General features: G+C 35.1%; 3 protein-coding genes across 6 annotated transcripts; 2 read left to right on the top strand and 1 right to left on the bottom strand.

Annotated features, from left to right (window-relative positions):
• Positions 1 to 347: 347 nt before the first annotated feature.
• Positions 348 to 4,493, bottom strand: LOC124210996 (cilia- and flagella-associated protein 300). The gene is made up of 7 exons (XM_046609569.2): positions 4,370 to 4,493; positions 2,996 to 3,118; positions 2,833 to 2,914; positions 2,622 to 2,691; positions 2,323 to 2,495; positions 1,233 to 1,405; positions 348 to 1,158 (listed from the first exon to the last, which is right to left on the bottom strand). The coding sequence occupies exons 2-7, from the start codon at positions 3,088 to 3,090 to the stop codon at positions 954 to 956; spliced, it is 798 nt and encodes a 265-aa protein (XP_046465525.1). The 5' UTR covers positions 3,091 to 3,118; positions 4,370 to 4,493; the 3' UTR covers positions 348 to 953.
• On the top strand, positions 4,494 to 10,284 carry Alg9 (alpha-1,2-mannosyltransferase Alg9). The gene is made up of 12 exons (XM_046609568.2): positions 4,494 to 4,597; positions 4,894 to 5,032; positions 5,195 to 5,400; positions 5,606 to 5,719; positions 5,838 to 5,948; positions 6,128 to 6,410; positions 6,508 to 6,624; positions 7,312 to 7,525; positions 7,831 to 7,972; positions 8,084 to 8,213; positions 8,498 to 8,628; positions 8,846 to 10,284. Exons 1-12 carry the CDS (start codon positions 4,518 to 4,520, stop codon positions 8,994 to 8,996), a joined length of 1,818 nt encoding a protein of 605 aa, XP_046465524.1. The 5' UTR covers positions 4,494 to 4,517; the 3' UTR covers positions 8,997 to 10,284.
• Positions 10,285 to 11,585: 1,301 nt separating this feature from the next.
• LOC124210992 (4'-phosphopantetheine phosphatase) lies at positions 11,586 to 21,307 on the top strand. 4 transcript variants are annotated; one of them, XM_046609557.2, is made up of 13 exons: positions 11,587 to 12,058; positions 12,351 to 12,630; positions 12,705 to 12,888; positions 14,732 to 14,824; positions 14,909 to 15,068; positions 15,154 to 15,344; positions 17,139 to 17,413; positions 17,491 to 17,643; positions 17,743 to 17,830; positions 18,488 to 18,692; positions 20,089 to 20,246; positions 20,377 to 20,546; positions 20,620 to 21,307. In XM_046609557.2, the coding sequence occupies exons 1-13, from the start codon at positions 11,950 to 11,952 to the stop codon at positions 21,068 to 21,070; spliced, it is 2,517 nt and encodes an 838-aa protein (XP_046465513.1). In that variant the 5' UTR covers positions 11,587 to 11,949; the 3' UTR covers positions 21,071 to 21,307. The 4 variants fall into 4 exon arrangements, with proteins under 4 accessions (XP_046465514.1, XP_046465513.1, XP_068989307.1 ...); XM_069133206.1 differs by lacking the exon at positions 12,705 to 12,888 and having other exon boundaries at positions 12,351 to 12,571; XM_046609560.2 differs by lacking the exon at positions 11,587 to 12,058 and having other exon boundaries at positions 12,531 to 12,571; positions 12,779 to 12,888.
• The last annotated feature ends 139 nt before the right edge of the window (positions 21,308 to 21,446 follow it).

Genomic DNA, 21,446 nt, shown 5'->3' with positions numbered 1-21,446 from the left:
TCGTTAAATACAGGACTTATGGAACCAAAATTATTTCGAGTCTAATTTAGGAAGAACCTAGACGGTTGGGATCTAGTCATCAAAATCCGTCGATTATACGTTCCCGATATCATTATTTGAATTTTTCTCACAATTTGTCTTGTTATTTCAACAAGTCTAAAAACAACTGGATCGACCAAATCAAAAATCTAATCAGGATTCAGTCAATAAGAGCCACGTTGATTGAAACGAAAATCAGGAAAATCCGTCAATTTATTTTCAAGATATCACAATTTAAATTTCTGTTATTTTCTTTTATTGTTATTTAAATAACTTGAAAACAGCCGCGCCGATCTAATCCAAAATCTAGACAGTTCTTAGTACAGAAAAGCCGTGCGTTTATTCATTCTTGAGATATCGTCGGTCGAAAAATTGATTACAAACGCACCCAGATATTCATTTGAAAATGATTCGAGATGATTCTCTAGACATCAAAACGTGCAAAGTTAGTAGAAATTCGACTTTACCATTTCGTATCACATAGATTTTTGGCAACGAGAAATTCCTTTTTCATTGCCAGAAAGCCGACAATTTTTTCTTTCTAGTTTTCGCACGGTTTTAAGTATCATTTTTCAAACATTCTAATCCTCCAGTGAATGAAAAAAGATTTAACTGTATAGAAACAGATTCACATTGATGTCTACCAATCAGGAATTCTCAAGAAAATGTACTATTGCATGATACGAAAATCAATCCGAATTATTTTTAATATTTTGATAGTGCGTTTACGGATTAAATTTTTTTCTCTTGCGTTATACATATGTATTTTAATTGTAAGGAAATTTTAATACACAATTTCGGTTCTATCCATTTCCATTTTCAACCATAACAATAACAACAATAATAATAATAATGAACGAATGTGCTCAAAATTATTCGTCTTATATTCTATTCAACATATTTAGAATTATGTTTTACAATTTTTTCCATTCTTCACATCCGTCCAACTGATGTAGAAAAGTTGTAATTTGACGATTATTAGCATCCACCAACAAAAACCCGATATTCTGTTTATCTTCGACGTTTCTCGGAAAATATGCATCACCGGAATTCATAGCAACTACTTCTAAAACCATCGTTGAAATGGACAAACTGTTTGTTGCTTCGAGTTTATCAACTCTGAAAGTGAATTACATGAGGAGAAATTTTTAAAATTTGTGTAAAATCGTGGATGAAGCCTTGGCTATCTTTACCTTATTAGATCTTTATACAACACTTTGGTGACATCTAAGTAGGGCTCCAGTACATCCTCGTATTGGCAAAGTTTACCGCCGATAACCAACATCTGCATAATACGGAATATGAACTCTTTTCGTTCGTCTCTTTCGTACAGCATGTATTCTTCGGATTCTGGATCGAGCAACATCTAAAACGAAGTTGACGAATGTCTGTATCTGATGAATATGTATTCGGTAACCTGATGAAACACAAGGTCTCAGTAATATTTCATCCATAATTTTTTTATAACTTTCTCAGAAACATATCATGGGCAGTTCTGATTGTATGAAAAATTTTATATTATTTCCGAAAAAATTCGAGATAGGTATTCCGATGTAATATCTCAGTAATTTTAACAAATACTATACAGTTCCCGAATAGAAGTCAGATTTTGCTCAAACTTCATTTCCCATTGGAAATCTGAAAAACTCCAAGTTGTCCCCTTTTTGACTATTTCTAACCAAGTCGAGTCAAAGATATATCGGACCAATTTGTAGAGAAAACTCATACACACCTATAATCCAAAACTTCATTTTGTACCACAAATTTAAAAAAATGAGAGTTCTCATGTTTCTGTGTATTTTCTGACGGTATCGAATTACAATAAAAAACTGAGGTGAATTTCTGCGAGAAATTAGACATTTTTTACGCAACGGTTGAGATTGTTTCTTCCGATATGCCTCTGAAAAAATCTCGACACTACAGTAAGAGAATACCTCGAATAAAACTAACATTGCAAAAACTTATCAAAAATTACCAAACTTTCTTTATAAATCTACCAAAATTAATTTTCTACTTAACGATTCAGATATTTTTACGTTACATATAGAAATTACTAGAATTTGACAAATATTTTTCAAATAAACTGAAAAGTGTTAGAAGTGCATGTCCTAAGTAAGTTTGCGAAAATGACTCAATCTTTCTGAACATAATATTCACCAGGGAAAGTAGAGAATTAATCGAAATTCAACGCAAAACAAAATAGATAGGTTACAGATGTTTTCGCCTGAATTACAGCGTAAAGAGAAGCCAATTGAAAATGAGTAAAATGAACATGAAACTAACTGCTCTCAAGTTATCGGTTATCATCTCTCCTGCCTCGTTGTACCTAATAGTTTTTCGAATTTTGTTCGAATCGTAGGTGATGTTATTGCTCGGGTCTTTCAGCTTATCGAAAAAAGACATGGTCAGCACAGAGCAAGGAAGTTGCTCTGCTTTAACTTGCGTTGCAGTAATCCCTGAAAAAACATTTCATTCAGAGTTTAGACAAAACACTGGATGCATAATCGCATAGAGTAGATTTTTCGCAGACTGTAACAGCTATTGAAATTCGGTCCAAAAAAATAGATGGCGAATTTCTTTACCTTCGTTGCACCAGCTATTGAACTTTTTGGTTTTCAACTCCTTGGCGATAATCACATCCTTGAAAAATGACTGTAATTGAAATGATAATAATATAAAGATTTTTCCAGTTTAAATAAAGTTTGAAGCTCTTTAGATTCAGAAAATCTATGAACAAAAATATTTCGCAATAAATTGAAGCACAGTAATTCAGAATTGAGATATAAAATTTACCTCAACCAGACGATATTTCAGATACGGTTGAAAAGGTTCGTTGAATGAAAAAGTTTGGATGTTTATATTGTGTAGAACGCCCCTGAAAGAAACGAAAATTTGTAGTGCATGAAAACTTGGATGTATAAAAATCAATTCATAAAACAAATAACTTTCATATTACCATTTTTCAAGTAATTCCTGGATTCTTCGATCGTTCAAGTACACGTAATTTCTTTTTGTTAGCGGCACGAAAGAGTAACTCGTATCCAGGTCCATTGTTTTCAAACAGGCATTTGTTTAATTTCTGTGTGATCAATAATTCGATTATTATCAGACGGTGCTGTCCAAGACCAATCATAATCGTTGCGAGACAGGGAAAACTGATCTTCGACACTTGATTGGCTATTTCGGCTCAAGAGAAGCTGTAATTGGCTGATCGTGTGGAATATTTAAATTGCGCGCGTATAAGATTCGAGTTTTATCAGTAAATTCGCAGTCTGAGTGTTCGGATTAGAAAATACTTATCCATTTACTAAATTGTTTACAATATAAGAGCATTAGCTTGGTCAATTAGTTCAACTGCAGTGACGAATAAGCTTTATCCATGCAGCAAAGAAATCAAATATTTGTATAGCAAATGTTCACACCACGCCATTTGATAAAGGACACGATGGTGATTATTTTATAACTACGACAACAATACCAATGCTAAAACAACGGTTCCCATATTGACGGTAGAGCGGCATGTTTGTTTGTTTCGTTTGTCGTTTTTCCGTCAATTTAACCGTTACTTGCAGCTCCCGGAATGTCTTATTGGGGCGGGATAGTTACAGGATTGTAAGGACCCAGGGAAGAAACTTAATCAGGCCCAATCGTCTTTGGGGTTCGATGATCAACCATCGAATGTGATCAGCAGATTGCAAAGAATTGCAATGCGATGAACGACCTAGCGATCCAATAAACAGTTTAAAAAATCAATTTTTCAACAAATTATGTGATATAGCGATATCAAATTTAGGAGAACGTTTCGTGATGACCAAAGAGGTTTGCAAACCTTTGAGTATCATCCAAAACTCTAATAACTTTATAGGATCGAATACATCCCAAGTTTTGAATAAATCACTGATTCTGGAAAATTTCCTAAAAGGGGAAGATGGAAACAGTGATATTGATGGCGGAGAGCGTACCGAAGAACTGAAATACTTAAAGGATTAGTTTGCATCATCTAAAATGGCCAACTTCAGTGCACTCATGATGTTGTCGCACATTATTACTGATTGTCTTGATGAAATGTATCCAAACTTTATCGTGGCTTCAAGGTTTCTCTGTTAACCTTACCCCTAATTTCTGCATCAGGAAAAAGGACATTCTCCAAATTGGAGCTTATAAAAACTTATTTGCGATCCACTATGTGCTACGACCGGCGAATGACTTAGCTGCAATGTCAATTGAACATGAATTGGTGACGTTTGATTTTGCAGATATTATTTCAATTTTTTTTTTAAGTTTTCGCTCATATTAACGGACTCGGCCCTGGATGTAATGTTCTTTTCACCTCTTAAACTTTGAAACGCGCAAATCGTTCGCGCCAAATAGGATTTGCGCATCACGCTTGAATTTGCGTTTCAGGTTGCCAGTGGTTAGGCGCGACGGATCACACAGTAGTTGATAGCGTTGATAGCGTTGATGTGACTGGTTCAACAATGGCACCGAGCCAACGTCAGCGGCAATTGTTTTACCTTAAAAAAGATCAGAAGAAAAACAATGGGCGGAAAGTATCAAAGTAGGTTCTATTCTCCCTGATTCCAAATATGTTTTAGTCTGTAATGTGTTTTAATAACTTTCCTTCAATTCACACATGCCATTTGACGTTTACCGACGTTTAAGTTAGGTTAACTTATTCCATGTTATGACAACAAATATCACTTATCATTTTCTGTCTGACAATAAGTCTCTCTATTTATTTATTCACTATTATTGGAGATTGGGAGATTTTTTTGGGAATTCTTCTGACCAAATTGTTTGACAAATATGTTTCAAATTTGTTCATAACAATGTTTACCTTTCTCCTACTTCTAGACCAGAGGAATCGATGGACTTCGGGCTTGTTTATCCAGGTGGTGATACAGCGTTTAAACTGTTATTATCAGCCAGATTTTGCTCTGCAATATGGAGCCATATAACGGACTGCGATGAGACCTTTAATTATTGGGAGCCGGTATGAAGAACAATTAATCAATAATGCAGATTTACCTGTATCATTAATTTCTTGTGATTAAAATAAAATCTGAATTCTAATTCAGATTCATTCATGATCAATCAGCATGCTGTACATGTACTTTTAATATCTGTTAAGGAATCAAATTTATATTTTTTCCAGAGCCATTACCTACTTTATGGAACAGGTCAGCAAACTTGGGAGTACAGTCCAGATTATGCACTGCGATCTTACACATATTTACTACTACACGTTGTTCCTGCAAAAATTTACTGCTCTCTATTAGAACCGAATCCTGTACTTGTATTCTACTTTATTCGATGCTTGCTTTCAGTAGGCTGCGCCGTATCAGAGGTATATTTTTACAAGTACGTATATCTCTCATTGATTCATGTATTTCACATAAAGTTCCTTCACGAATATAATAATTTGATGTTTACACGAAGGGTGACCATTTTGAAATGAAATGAACGAGAAGTGTTGATTTTTAACTCGTCAACCTCTTAAGAAACAGGTCCTGATGCCAAATGAGTAATTCTACGAATATATATGGGATCTTTTTATGATTTTCAGAAATGTATGCAGAGAGTTTGGAGTACACATAGCCCGTCTGACGTTAGCATTTCTAATTTTTAGCTCTGGAATGTATATTTCAAGCGCTGCTTTCTTGCCTTCGTCATTTTCAATGTGAGTCATTGTACACTGCATTTCATAAAAGATAACAGTCTTTACATCTACGGTTCATAAATTTAGCCAAAACTTGAAACCATCTTGTCTAATTGATGCAATCCTGTTTCCATTTCAGGTACTTGAGCACCGTGGCTGTAGCCGCTTGGTATGACCGTAAATACGAATTAGCAATTTTTACCACTGCTATTTCTTCCTTACTTGGTTGGCCATTCGCTGCTTTGTTGGGGTACGCTTCAAACGTATTTCTTCTGTCAAAAATTGAAACTGTTTCATTTAGTAAATGAAAATGTAGTAACTAACTTCAAACTAAAACATGTACGATTCAATCTTAGAGTGAATGAACTGTTTAAATACAGATTTTAACAATAACATCCATTATTAATTATTCTTAATGATTGTTTGCAGCATTCCCATAGCAATAGAAATGCTTTTTCGTCGAAGAGAATGGCTGCAGTTCGTCAAGTGGGCAGCTTTGTCTGGTTTCGTGATATTGGCGCCAATGGTTTGGTTCGACTCCGTATTCTTCGGCAAACTAGTTGTCGCCCCTCTCAACATAATCATGTACAATGTCTTTACTAGTCATGGTCCGGACCTGTACGGCACTGAACCATTCACCTTCTATATCTTAAACGGCTTCTTGAATTTCAATTTCGTCTTTCTTGGAGCGCTGTTGGCCCCGTTTGGATTGGTAAGAATATCGCTAGTTACTCATTTGCACTAGATCTAATCAAGTAACAAAACATAATCGGGATAATGAATATCGCGTGTCTTTTATTTTATTTAAGCTTTTAACTTGGATGGTTGTACCCGCGAGACCAAGAAACTCTTATTGTCTACCTTACTGGTACTCACTGGCGCCGCTCTATCTATGGATTGCTGTATTCTTCTTCCAGTCGCATAAAGTAAGTTTTTTATGGTAAAGAGCACTCAAATTTTCAATCACTCGACTGATGGCATCAAAATTAACAGGCATTGCAACATTCGCGGAAATGTCTGCACTCTACACTACTAAAACTTTCTGAATTCTCGTTCGCCTTTCACTATTTTTGGCGTTTACTTTTTGCTTTAGACCTTCTACTTCTGTACGTCTTGGTTTACGTTATAGTGTAATTAATTTAATGCAATATCATTAATTAAGACATTGGGAGATTTATCATGTATCATATTTGTGAACTCTTATTCTTTCTCTGATCATGCAGTTCTGTTTTATTTCTTTTTCATATTACTATAACCACAATTAATTTATTTGTCAGCTTATCACATCCTGTGTCTACAATCTGCAATTATGATGGTGATAGTTATTTCGTCAATTCAGTACTAAGGTTTTGACTTTGAGAGTTTCATCCTGAACAATATAATTTTTATAATCCATTTTAAATAAGTGCAGAATTATCTTCTTCGTTCCTGTTGACTTCTGAGAAAACAGGTTAACGTATTTTTAATCAACGTACACATACCTTGTTTTATATTTGTTTCATACCATTTCTGCATGAAATATTCTAAACTCGATTCGACAGCTTTAATTTTGTCCAGTTCGTGACTGCAAGTTTCAATTTAACACTGTGCTCGTTACTTTTCATGCATCTTAGGAAGAAAGATTCCTTTTTCCAATCTACCCCATGATCTGCCTAGCCGGAGCAATAACAGTTGATGTTATTCAGAAGCTTTACTTCTTTGTCCGCACTCAAATCAGCCCGTTACCAGTCACTTCTCATTACTTACAACACACAGCGCCAATCATGGTTCTGTCGATGGTTGTTTGTGGTTTACTCGGGCTCTCAAGATCGTTCGCTCTTTACAAGGGTAAGCAATGAAAATGAAACGAACCGGTTTGTGCAAACTATTCTTTACTGTCGTAATTTCAAATATAAATAAAACTCAAGTTGTATGATAGCAGTTTTATCGTTATTATTGGTGTCATATTTTCCAATTTCTGAACAGAACAAAACGTTTTTATGTTATTGAACAATTTTGGTGCGCAATTGCAATCCTTAACTATCTCATACTCTATTTGCCTCAATATTCATTCGCGTTCATATGTTGCATCGGCTCCTACATTTCTAGTGTAGCAGTTGCAAACTATCGCAATCGTTGTTATTTATTTATAGGCTACTATGCGCCATTAGAAGTAATGATGGAAGCCAACAAACTTGGATCTGATGGACAAGTACCTTCTGACGTAAACATCAATTTTTGCATTGGCAAAGAATGGCATCGCTTTCCTAGCAGCTTTTTCTTTCCTTCGAACAAGTGAGAAGTATTCGCCAATACTGTGAGAACAATGAAAGCTTCTTAATGCTCTCATCACTAATCAAAAGCCAACACTTTCTTTCATCCTGCTAAATCCGTTCAACATTTTAGTTGGAGGCTCCAATATTTACAGTCTGAATTCACTGGTCAGTTACCGCAACCCTATTCAGATCAAGAAAATGGCACGAGTATTGTTCAGCCTCACTTCAATGACATGAACAAGGAAGAAACGTCTCGTTATGTGAGTATGGAACATTTTGGTTAATTACATTTGTAAAAAATTCATTTTTGTCACACTTATTCAGTGTTATTAAGTTTTTTGCATCTGTCTCATGTTCTGTATGGCATAATATTATTTTATTGATATTGTTCTTCAATTAAATAATTTCTCCAACTCCAGCTTTCAAATGCCAGTTCTGGTAATAGTTTTTTGTCGATAAATTCATTTATAATTATATTTATTCCCTGATACAATTATTAACATAGTACATGTGGATTGGTTTTGTATTGTTTCTTAATTCACAGTTCGACGTTGGAAGATGTCATTTTTTACTGGACTTGGATCTTGGAAAAGAATCTTCCCTCGAACCAAATTACTCGCATCAACCCGATCATTTTACAGTGATTAAGTCTGCCGAGTTCCTGGATGCCTCCAAGTAAGTTTATTGAAACGAAATTCTAGTAATTTCTCAAATCCATTCTTAAATTGGAGCAACATCAGTAACTGTTCATACTGTTTTCTGATTTTTATGGTATTTTCACTTTAAACGAACATGAACATGCCATATTTGAATTGTAATTTCAATCATTGTTTTACTTACAGTAGCATTCAGATAATAACTACCAAATTAAAAATTTGTATATTTATTACAGATCTCATCCATTCTTCAGAGCATTCTACATTCCATTCCTATCGCCAAAATACTGTAACTATGGATCTTACAACTTGCTACAAAGTACAAAGTTTAAATTAATGCCAGCGGCTTCCTCTGGCAGCAAGTCAAAATTTCCGAGGGCACAATAACTGATAATAAATAACCAAAAAAACAAAATATTCTTATTTTGTAACGCAACATTCCCGTTTATCATACCACAGAAATTAATTTTTACCCTTCGCATTTTACCTTCAACCCAAGTTACTTACAATCTGAGGTCATAAAATATTCTTTCGTATTTTTGCACCGTGAGATTTTCGTTTTTCATGTAACTCACTACAAATCTGGATGAAAAGTTTTTTATTCAAGGCAGCAAAGTGACTTCCAATTACAATTCTATCTAAAGTTGTGAGATTATTATTGTAAATTTTTACCAATATGACAATTACCAGAAAATCTATGAGATAAGATTTAATGAACACGTTTGCAGATCTGTTTTTCCGTATGTATAAATATTGTATTTACATATGTAGGTATGTATAGGTAGCAATAGTCTGAGGTAAGGATTTATGGTTTAGTCAGCGCGGAGAATCCTTGCTACAGAAAAAACTACCTGAATTGACCTGTCACGCTCAATCTGTACGTGTATTTTTCGCTATTAGTTTTCTGTGTGAAACATGTCCGAATCCCGGCAAACACAGCTTACGTTGCATCGATTATATGACAATAACACTTTGCGTTTGTCGGAATTAATGTGTTTTATACGTATGATGTAATAATAATATACGTAACGGTATATACAAATCATTTTTTTTATTCTGTAGATAAAGCTAATTAATATTATACATATTAAATAGGTAATTGACAATTACTAGAATTAAAAAACACTAGTTTGATACTTAACATCTCAATTGTAATTTGTTGTTATAAAATAAGACTTATAATTATCGACTTTTTTGCTGACCGGTCAAATTATTCTTATGTTACATATTTAACATAAGAATGAGCATCCATTTTTGGAAAATCCTATTCATAGCTGAGGGAGTTTTCAAGATTCTAGGAATTATAGATACTGACATGATATGATAAGCAGCATTATTTTTGTGCAATATTTGTGCCAGGAAGTATAAACTACGATTCAAATTTACACAGGCTGAGGACCTAATCTTCTTTTATTACGGCGTTAATATTGCACGAAAACAGTGTTTTAACATATGACTTCTGAAATATCAAAAAGTCCTTTAATGTCGAATATTATGAAAAATACGCACAATCATATAAAATGCAAAATGACTTGATTGGTAATGGTCGTTAATTATCACCAAAGAGAATGGGATGGGTCCATCCTTTTTGATTGTCACCTGACGAATTCTCAGCTTATGTGTCTGGCATTTACCAGCAGTGAAATAAAGTATCAACGGAACATGTCCATCCTCATTTGTGCTGAGATATTATTTATGGCCATATCTGCCAACTTCGACGTATGTTTATATGCATAGATGCGGCTTAATTTCTTCAATTTTTGTATGTGTACAGTTGGCATCATACCTGCCAGCAGCGCATCAGATAAAATACTTGTTATTTAGACCAGGAACAAGGATTCCTTGTTCTCATTTCACGTTTCATGAACAAGGAATCCTTGTTCCTCAAAGAAGGACTATGAATATGGTTGGTAATCTACGTTTCACATTAAAGAAAACGAATAACCTGTTATTACTGTGTTGTAAATATTGCACAAAAATAGTGTGGGTGATCTTAAATCGACATATCATTTTTCTTCTTACATTCTCCTATGATTTCAAATATTTAAAAGTCCTTTAGATGTGGAAAATTGTCCAGAAATTCAACCAATTGCATATTACACGGTCTGTAAGGGTAGTTAGTATTGCATTTCAGCTAGGGAATTTTCAATATGTTCAATAATCTAGCAGTTGCTAGCAGTGAAATAAGAAAACATGTTATTACAATTTGTGATAGTATTTTCTAACTGCGGGCCCAATGGTTGGCTTGATTCTTGTGCATGATCACTGCGGCGATGGGGCTTCCCGAAAGAGAGGTAGCAGAGAAAGAAGTGCTGTCTTTCTCGCAGTGGTACAGTCTTTCAAAAAGCTTGTACACATGTTTTCTTTTGTAAATCAATGGCGTTAGATTTTTAAGGCTATCCCACGCATGGGCAGTCAGCACAGTAGCTAAGTAGAAGACGATCAATGGAGAAAACACTTCCTTTCCATGTTATCTCTCTCGCCGGAACCCCCACTTCCATAGTGAAATGCATAACCGATTGCGTATGGTATGGAAATGGGTGAATTAACAAAACTTGTCACAGTGATCATTCACATTAAGTTTATCTTCTGTACCACAGTACCGTTAGCGCGCTAGTGTTCCTTTTCTACCGAAGTGTCATTGGTGTCAGGGATGCTCAAGATCGACTAGTCGATCATTTTGCAATATGATTTATTGAAAGTTTTTACTACAGCCATACTACAGCCTTACACTCCTTCAACTGTCTTCGGTGTATGCGAAACACCAGTGCCATCAAAGATTTGTTTACATGGAGTACGTGCTCCTTGTGTAGTCCCTATGGCTCCTCGCGCTCCGGGGCATTCCCCTTTTTAAATTTAAAAAACTTGACTTTGGCAACTGCAGCGCACACCTGATGGACATTGTGAGAACTATGATCCTTTCCCAAATTTTCGACTGTTTCTTATACATTACGATCGATCTCCTTATATCTAGGTTCCGTGGGTTGCAAATTGATCACAGTTAGCTGTGATGCGCGATTGTTTGAGTTATTTTAGATTTGATTTTGCACAAATTTCGCCGTTATGAATTCTGCAGCTACGTAGCTTAGAGAATAAGCCTCCTGATTCTTATACCCAGCCGTTGACTGATAACGACCCAGTATTAGATGCATTAGATAAAATTGTATTTCATAATTTATTACGTTGATAAGATTAAAGCTGTGGCGCGAATGACTTGATATAACAGATTGAAAATTCTAGTTGAACTATTGTTATTCACAAACAAATATTGGTGTGATGACACAGTTTGATTTTACCTTATGACACTGGAGTTGAATATCGATATAAATTTGCAAACGAAATGGCAGAAACAGACGACGAACAAACTCATCCACAGAGTATTAAACTACCAGCTGCTGTGGAGGTTTTCGCAAATTTGAAAAATGCCAAAAACTTTGCCATCGACATTGGTATGTAACCAAATTTAATCTATTCTGCAACCGGATTATCTTCCTCAACCAATAACATAACCTCTTTATTGAATCGCTTCTCAAAATTTTCATCAACAATTAACTGAGTTCAATGGAATTCTTCAATAAAATGTTATTATCCAATTCAATAAATTTTATCATTCTGCATCAACTTTGGAAATTGAAACATATTGATCTTGTCGTAAACAATTCATTCACAGAGTTTCGACAACATTGATGGATTCCTACCTCCTTGTAAAATTCAAATTCAATTGCTAAAATTTTTCTTCAGGTATTTCGTTGACGAAGATTGCCTACTACTCGACGGTCAGCTATCGTAAAGCATTGTACGAAAATGCAGGACTCGGCAATAGCGGAGAACGAGCTTATAAGGTGTTAGAAGGCTGTCGCTTGCACTTTGTTAAGTTTGAGACTCGTCATTTTGAAAATTGCCTCGACTTTGTTAGGGCTAACTTGGTACACGCTGAGAGATTCCAAGGAAAGAGTGTCAAGGTAACCGGTGGCGGTGCTTTCAAGTACACGCCGCTATTGCAGGAAAAACTAGGCTTATTGTGAGTTGAATTGAGGGTGATTACGAGTCGCTGCTTGTTTACGAATAATTGATTAAAATTCAATTCTGCTATAGAATCGACAAGGAGGATGAAATTGCGTGTCTGATTAAAGGGTGTAATTTTTTACTGAAAAATATACCGTTTGAAGCATTTCAGTTCAAGAAAAACTCCAATCCAGAATACAAATTTCAAAAGGCAGGCCCTAACATTTTTCCCTACATGTTGGTGAATATTGGAAGTGGTGTTAGCATCCTTAAGGTGAATATATAGTAAATATAATAATAATAATATTAGCAATAATAATAATATTAACAACAGCCAGTAGAGTAGTAATTTTATTCAGCCACAAAGTTCAAATATATCTCGCGATCAAAATGTAGCTAATTTATCTACCTGTACGTATATAATAATTTACATTGTTTTTTTGTTTATCACTCATTTCACCAATAATACTGTAACAATGAACATTGTTTATTATTTATTATTTCATAGGGTGGCCATTCAATTCCACTCACAGTATTTCCTGACATTTCCTAGTTTTGCTGATTAAGATCACTATTTTTCCGTGAAATTTTGATGCACGATTCATGCAGGAATTACTAAAACCTGGAGTAACTTAGGTAATGTGTGGCCAAAATATGATATTTTTATCTTTATTAGGTTATATTATATTTTTGATCATAGATGACGTATAAAATTGACAAATTAAAAACATGACACACTATTGAATAATCACACATCACTGTAACCGCTGTTTGCTCGTACTACTGAATTCATGTGACAATCAACAACTCAGTTCATAATCGTCAAGAAGAAGAGGAGCAAAATTGTGACGGTGCGCATGGTCATAGAATCTCAATTTAATGGTCAAGGCTTTTAAAATCCGTGCATTTTATCAAAATTCCCCGACATTTCCTTGAGTTTTCTATGACGTACTAAATTCCTTGACATTTCTCGATATTTCAAATGGGTGGCCACTCTGATTCATTATTAGTATACACGAGCATTAATTGCCTTGTTACAATTTACTTCGAAAAGATTTGTGTTCAAGATTAACATCTAGGGTGAACATTATAAGAATGGATAAATTTTATAAAAGGTATTCACGCCTACCAAGAGATAATAGTAAATAAGAAACTATGAATAATCTGAAAAATATAACCATGAATGCCTCAGCCTTGTCAAGGGCAGAAAATAAAACATATTAGTTTTATGATAATGTTCAACAACGTAGGATGGATATCTCAAATTATAGTTGGGGTCCCTAGGCATAAAAATGGTCTTCACATTCTCACATGTTACATCACCATGGAGAATATTGTGCACTAAGCTATATCATTGCTTTCGTGAAGTGACCTGACCATCTGGATTTTATATAGCCTAGCAATGTGACCGTAGCTGTAGTAATAATAAGTCATGACTTGATCGGCCTTAAACGTCAGATACCGTAGCAATCACCACTGGACAAAATTTATCTGATTGCATGATATTCGAATATAAGGACCCTCGATTTGCGACCCGTACAATAAAATAGGAAAGACTAAGACTAAAGTCTTACGAAGTAATAATATACAGGATGTATTTGTAAATCTCTTGTGAATCTCATTACGAAGTTTAAGGTGTAACTGGCCCTTCAACACCACTCTTTCAATATGAGGGGTGAACAAAAGTTTACCATTAATCCAGAATCCCACATCCTACATGCAATTGCTATATTCAGGAGAGACATTATCCATGGTACGCTCATCGGATGGACAAACCTGACCCCATTGTTCCAAAATTTATAATTAGTCAGAAGTCTAGCACGGTTGACCCTATCAAATGCTTTAGAAAAGTCTTCGTAGATTGCATGAATCTGTTTGCTTCCTCCAAGAGCACTACTTTCCTATACGACGTTCATCTTGTGTTTTTCATGTTTATTTTCAATTTTTTTCAAGGGTGCTAATACCAAGCTGTGAATTGATTCTCTATACCTCAATCACAATCAGCAGTTAGTTTAAAGATACATTAGAGTCAACTTGGTGCTGATTTTTTGAGATAATAGGTCTTAAAGCGTCAAAGTATTCTCGGCAGCTGCTTCATGATTGGTCATCTGTCACAGGTCGAATCAGAAGAGCAATTTGAAAGAATAGGAGGAACAGCGACGGGTGGAGGAACGTTTTGGGGACTTGGTTCATTACTCACCAAGGCAAAGGTAGCACCGTAATGTTATTATCCAGTTTTTATCAACACTGATCAGTTTTTCTCATTTCGCTCTCACTCATCTTCCAACTTTCAGGGTTTTGACGAACTACTACAGCTCGCCGAACGTGGTGATCATCGTAATGTCGATATGCTAGTCAAGGATATATATGGAGGCGATTACACAAGTCATGGTTTGCCTGGTGACCTGATCGCATCTTCTTTTGGTAAAGCGATGAGCTGCAATAATAATTCTGGTAAATATTATTTAGACTAGAGACTTTGATCAACTACTATTTACTCTATGGATATTATTATTATTATGAACATTGTATTTTTCAGGGTCGCAAAATTTCTCTGAGGCTGACATAGCGCGGAGTTTACTGTTCACTATCAGCAATGACATAGGGCAGATTGCTAGCCTTTATGCGAATAAACATAATTTGAATAAAGTCTATTTCGGCGGTTATTTTCTCAGGAATCATCCGCTCTCGATGCACACCATCTCCTACTCCATCAAGTACTGGTCTCACGTTAGTTTTCTGTACCTACTAAATCTGTATTGCTCTACCTTTAATATATCTCAAAACTCGGCACAATGTTTTCATCATTTGTTATCATCACAGTCTGGATTATCATATATTCGTATAATATTCTCATTGAAATTGAAATTATCAACCATTTAACTGCCAAGGCATCGTAGCGGTGTAAAGCGTGCCCGTGCTGTAACTGCCGAAAAGCGAGAAATGGCGTCATAAAGTAATTCAATGCCTGTCGGTGTCTCAGGTGAATATTTACTTCTGAAAGCATGTGTTCTAAGTATTTTTGAGGTCAAGGAATCCGATTATGACCATAAAAAGTTTTATTTTCCTCGCATTCATACAGTTCTAAACCCTCGAAATTGACGAATCTTTTGTCATTTCCTCAAATGGGGTCATAGAAAAACCATCATTTTCTTTTTTCGAGATGCATTTTTTTTTTTTAATTACACTGAATACCACTATTTTTTAGTCCAAAAACGTAATTTCAAGAATTATCGAGTCAATGTGATTTATTATACGGTATAACTATTACTTATATTAGAAAAGTGCCGCGGTACTTCTTAAAACTGTGTATTAAAAATACTTGAAACACATACTTTCGAAAATAAATAGGCACCTGAATCACCAAAAAAATTGAATTACATTATGACGCCATTCCTCGAATTTGGCAGTTACGGCACGAGCGCGCTTAACACCGTTATGACGGCTTGGCAGTTAAGTGGTGAATCATCAAGAAATCATCTCAAAACTAATAGTTTTTTATGCTATGATAATGTTTAAAAATTTCTTCCTTATTCCACAACGTTCAATCTGGCACAAAATCCGGGAATGCAGAGCGTATGATCTTTGAAATATCAATCTCAATTTTTGCATGTCTTTAATGGCTTCCCTATTTCGAATCTCGCCACTTCTCATTCATTTATTTGTTGCGTCTAGGGATTAATAAACCACTTCATCTGAACCAAAACCTCTAAAAAAAATCATCTATTTGGAAAGATGGGCACCGAACAGGGTGGTTTCTTGATGTGCTTGATATGACGAATGAAACCAATGCTGAAATGTTATTAATGAATGAAACATTTCAACGTTGGTAGCATTCAAATACATCAAGCGCTTTTATTGATGAATGAAACATTTTAGTTTTAGTTTCATTCAAATATATGAAGCGCCTTAAGAAGTCACCCCGTTTGGTGCCCATATTTGGTGAATTTTTTCATCGATTTGAACCGTTTAATAGGAGATAGAAAAAATGAGTCTTTTAGTTTTTGACGCACTACACAAATATGACCTAGATTAAATCAGAGGGGTTGACGACCTAGCGTTCCTTGTTGGACAAATTTACTTTCATCTACTCTGGAGATAACTGTTTGACCGGTAATCTCTGGATATCTTCGATAAATGAAATAAACCAAAATCATTGAAGTCAAATATAGAACACCAAAGTTAAGCTTCTCGAATGTTGTAACTATTTAACTTTGTAGCAAATTGTTGATATCTTAGCATGTTTTATTCGAATTTGCTCAGAATCATTTGTATTGCATAGTAGGGATGTTGTTTTATTTGTGTTCACTGTCATTGGCACAAATAACACTGTTGAAGATTTATTCAAACAGTTCTTCGCTTCTCCTAATTTTTAATTCAGACTGTGCACAACACTTATCCTTAACGGAAATGTTCCATTTTAACATGTTTGATGTCATAAAACCGTAACGAATAAGTGTGTAATACATAGCACATAATTCATCTCTTAAATGAATAATAAATTATTGCAATTATTACTTTTAGGGTAAAGTTAAACCGCTGTTTCTGCGACACGAAGGTTACTTGGGTGCAATAGGAGCGTTTTTGTACGGTACAGAACAATCGGACAAGTATAGCTGGTTGGAAAATTATGCTGGGTCGTCCGGATTCATAGATTCAATATCGACAAAACTTGGCATTGAAGTTGATCAGCTGGAAATAGATCAAGCTGAAAATGCGGTGACTTTTTGTCCGTTGCTAAAAGATCCTTCAACATATAATCCGGACACCATGGATCTCGTTCAAGATAAGGAAGCGAGGTGAATAATCTCCTTGGATAGTAAACGAGTAGTATCGTCACAACACAACTTTGAATAATTGTATCATTTGTTTCCAGGGATTATTGGCTTCAATGCTTTGAAGAATCTGTTGACAAATTCATTGCCAGAGCAGTGATGAGTCAGCCTCAAAGTCCGACTGCTCAAGATCGAGCTGTTAAACTGAAGGAAAAGTACATCAACAGATTACACTACCTGCATGTTGAGCCATTGTAAGCATCACCTTTTCATCGATCATATATTTTAGTGACATTTTTGGGTTTTGTATGAACATTTTCTGACGATTTCATGAAAACTTATTCCTTCTACAGTGCCTATGGAGCTCTAACTGTTCGTACTCTGCTGGACACCATTGAACACTGTATGAAAGAATTCGACTTTCCAGATCCTTATTTGCATGTAAGATATGTTTTGTTTTGAAGTTGACCACTATCGTATTAATTTTCACATTTACAATGAAGTGAAATTGTCAAACATGCAGCATAGAATGTAACATCTCTGGTCAGTTACTGTTAGACAAAAGCTCGCGGATTTCTCAACCTTTTTCCGTACCATTTTACCATTCCTTCACCTTTTTCTGGTGCTTTCAAAGCAAGGCAAGTACGGAATGTAATTGACCTTAAGGGGCTGGTCCTAAGACTTCCCATCCATTGCCATTAGTTGCGATAAGAGAAATCTTGTTAAAATAGATTTTGATTTTTGTAAATAACTCGGAAACAGCTCGATTGATTTTGATGAAAATCCGATCCCCAAAGAAGGTCCACCCTGGTGGAGATCTAGCAAAAACTGATCTTTTCATTTCTGAAGTGATTATTATAATTTATTGTCTCTTCAAAAACTCAGAAGTAGGAAGTTCGTAAAACGTATTTAAAGCGTTGGTACAAAATCATTTCCAAACTTGTCTTTTTTCGCGTTATATAATGACCTATAAAAGAAAGAGCACCCGAGACAAACGATTCTCTCTCCAGATCTAATGCGGGATCATATTTTTTTTTATCTGAATTTAATAGGTATATTTACGATTGCGTGTTTTTTTCTTCAAAACATTTATTTTAGCAAAAGAAAAACGAGAATGAGCAAGCGCTGCAGCATTTGCAAGAACGGATTACAGCGATAGACCAATTAGAAGGCTCTGCAAAGGTAGAGGCATTGATTATGGGTGTGTTAAGTGGTAATATGTTTGATTGGGGCGCAAAGGAAGTAGCTGCGATTATGGAAACAACTGACTTTGGTTTTAAGGAGGCCCAATCTAAGATACCTGGTAACGTTATTATTTCATTCATATCATTTCACATGGGCTTGCTGAATTTAAGACAAATTTTACAATTTTATATCACTTGCTTTCATCTGGTTCAGAAGTCTGTATAAAATACTGACTGTAAATTCACAGTAACAGACTTCATGAATTTTTTCCACCATATCATTTTTCACAAATAAATCTCAAATCTCAGTGACCGATTGGACAGATTTTGACCAAAAAATGTGAATCATGTTGCGTCTATGTAGACGTAGAATCTGGTGTGGCCTTCCAAAATCCATAACAAAAAGAGATTTGAATGTTATCAAATGTTGAATGCATCCAAGGAAAGAGGCATATGAATAAAAATAATAGCAACACTTGTTCAATAAATTCTGAAGACCGCCAATCTTGGGAAGATGACTATTTTATTTGCCAGTATCAGAGTTTGGGGAAAACGACCAGTATGTTCCAGATTTTCACGTGCAGGAAACTTTTATCCATTCGACATATTTAATTATTATATCGTCTGCTACAAATACGTACCTTAAGAGAAGTGATCCATTTTCACAAGGGGAGTACACGCGCATTTGGAGTGATGAATGTTGATGAAATTTGAACGGGTGGAACTAGATTAAATTTCATTAGACCTGTATTTTTTTCCCTGTTTTTTAAAAAAATTTTTGTATTTTTATTACCTTCAAGTACATTTTAATGAAATTATTGCCTTTCAACGGAATGTATTGGATGAATTAATCCTTTTAAAAAAATGATAATCAATTATCTGCTCCAGTTTTCTGAGACATACTACAATACGCCTAGTTCGCTGCAAAATTAAGCAAATCTAGAAATGTTTTCATGAATTTCAACCACGCAATTTTTCCTAATTGTATGTTTATTAGAAATGCTTGTACGATGATTACCACCCACGCACGTGTATTAATGCTATTCTTAACGAAAATTGATACTCTATATAGTTTTTGATAGCGTATAATAAAATGATAATAATCATATTATATCGTTTTTGTTTTTTTAAATAATTATTCCTTCATCCGTTGGAGGAAAAAAATTTCATTAAAATGTACTTGAAAGTAAGGAAAAGATGAATAAAATGTTTTTAAGAATAAACCCTATGTAATTTCTCAGTAACTGCTGCCTGTGGGAAAGGAAAAAAAAGTACGGGTCTAATGAAATTCGTTGTAGTTTCACCAGTTCAAATTTTATCAAAATCAGCCACCCCAGATGTGTTAATTATATGTGCATTAATGCAGTTCTTACCATCTGACATTGTTCAAAGAAAATAGATCGTTTATAATTTCACTCAAAGATGTAAAAAAAATTACAGAATCTGGTAATGCCTTGCAATATGTTGATTCGGCAGACTAGAACTATTGAGTTTAAGTTAATTTCCTAATTTCAGGTAGACCGTGGCTAGTAGATTGTCTCGATGCTTGGATAGAAAGATTAGAGAAATGTCCCCCCCACAAATGTGCCGCTATCTTTGTTGACAATAGTGGCGTTGATATAATATTGGGAATATTGCCTTTTGCTCGAGACTTACTGCAGAGAGGAACGAAGGTTTGTAACTTTGACGTGTTTAAAGTGAAAACCATTTCCTACTTTGGCCATTTTAAATAGCTGAGCAAGAATTTTAATCATTGCTTCATGTGTATTGCTTAAATTTTCGTTATTTTGTTCACTTGTACAGGTGATATTGTGCGCAAATTCTGCGCCTGCTTTAAACGATGTTACTTATCCAGAGCTGGTAGTGACTTTGAGGAATGCAGCAAAAATTTGTAACGTAATTAAAAAAGCGATCAAAGAGCGAAGACTAATCGCGATGGAGACGGCGCAGGCTGGACCCTGTTTGGATTTGAGGTACAAATAGAATGCGACAGTTTGTTATTAAGAACTTTTGAGAATAATTAATTATTTTTCTTATTGTACATAGCCGACTCAATTTGGATCTTTGTCTGGCTATGGTAAGAAACAGTGTAGACTTGATGGTGATAGAAGGCATGGGGCGTTCATTGCACACTAATCTTCATGCCAAGATGAAATGTGAGTGTTTAAAATTAGCCGTCGTCAAAAATCGCTGGCTAGCTAGACGCCTGGGCGGTGATATGTACGCAGTCATCTGTAAATATGAACCATTGGTACGAAAAGACAAAAGCTCTGATAAATATGAAGCAAAGTTGAAGAACCCGCAAGTCAAAACTACATGTGACGCTGCGTGTAAAGAAGGTTCAAAAAATGTATGCATATGTACAAATGATGGTGGCGGCAATAAGACTGAATTGAAAAAGAAGAGACTTGCATCCAAAGGCAGCTTTGACAGCGACGATAACAATGATGACGATGATGACATTGAGGGTGGCGACTCATTATCGTCCAGTAGCTGAATGTGAATAATTTTTTACAGAAAACGAACGGTTTATGAAAGAGAATGAAATAATCGAACTGTGTCTAGTCGAAGCGACCTTATGTAACAAATTCAAATTATTACAGCTGAAGTGGTGACATGGAATTATTTTACATACCTCGCTACATCGAAACACTAGTATCATAAACCTGAAAGTAAATGTTGATGAAGTTTCTTAATTCATAATGTTATAATAAATACCTCTAACAAAGTTAAATACTTATATTCACTTCTAGCCTCGTTATGAACAATCTAACGTTAACCTAGTGAATTTTTCAAATTTAATGGCTAAAGTAGTTTGAGAATTCGCGGGGATTTCCCTCGACCTGTGCCGTCCTCTATCGGGGGTCAGTCTC

This window comes from Neodiprion pinetum, chromosome 2 (genome assembly GCF_021155775.2).
Source record: "Neodiprion pinetum isolate iyNeoPine1 chromosome 2, iyNeoPine1.2, whole genome shotgun sequence".
Taxonomy (NCBI): domain Eukaryota; kingdom Metazoa; phylum Arthropoda; class Insecta; order Hymenoptera; family Diprionidae; genus Neodiprion; species Neodiprion pinetum.
The sequence above is the reverse complement of the archived record's forward strand: the minus strand, read 5'-3'. Positions and strand labels throughout refer to the sequence as shown.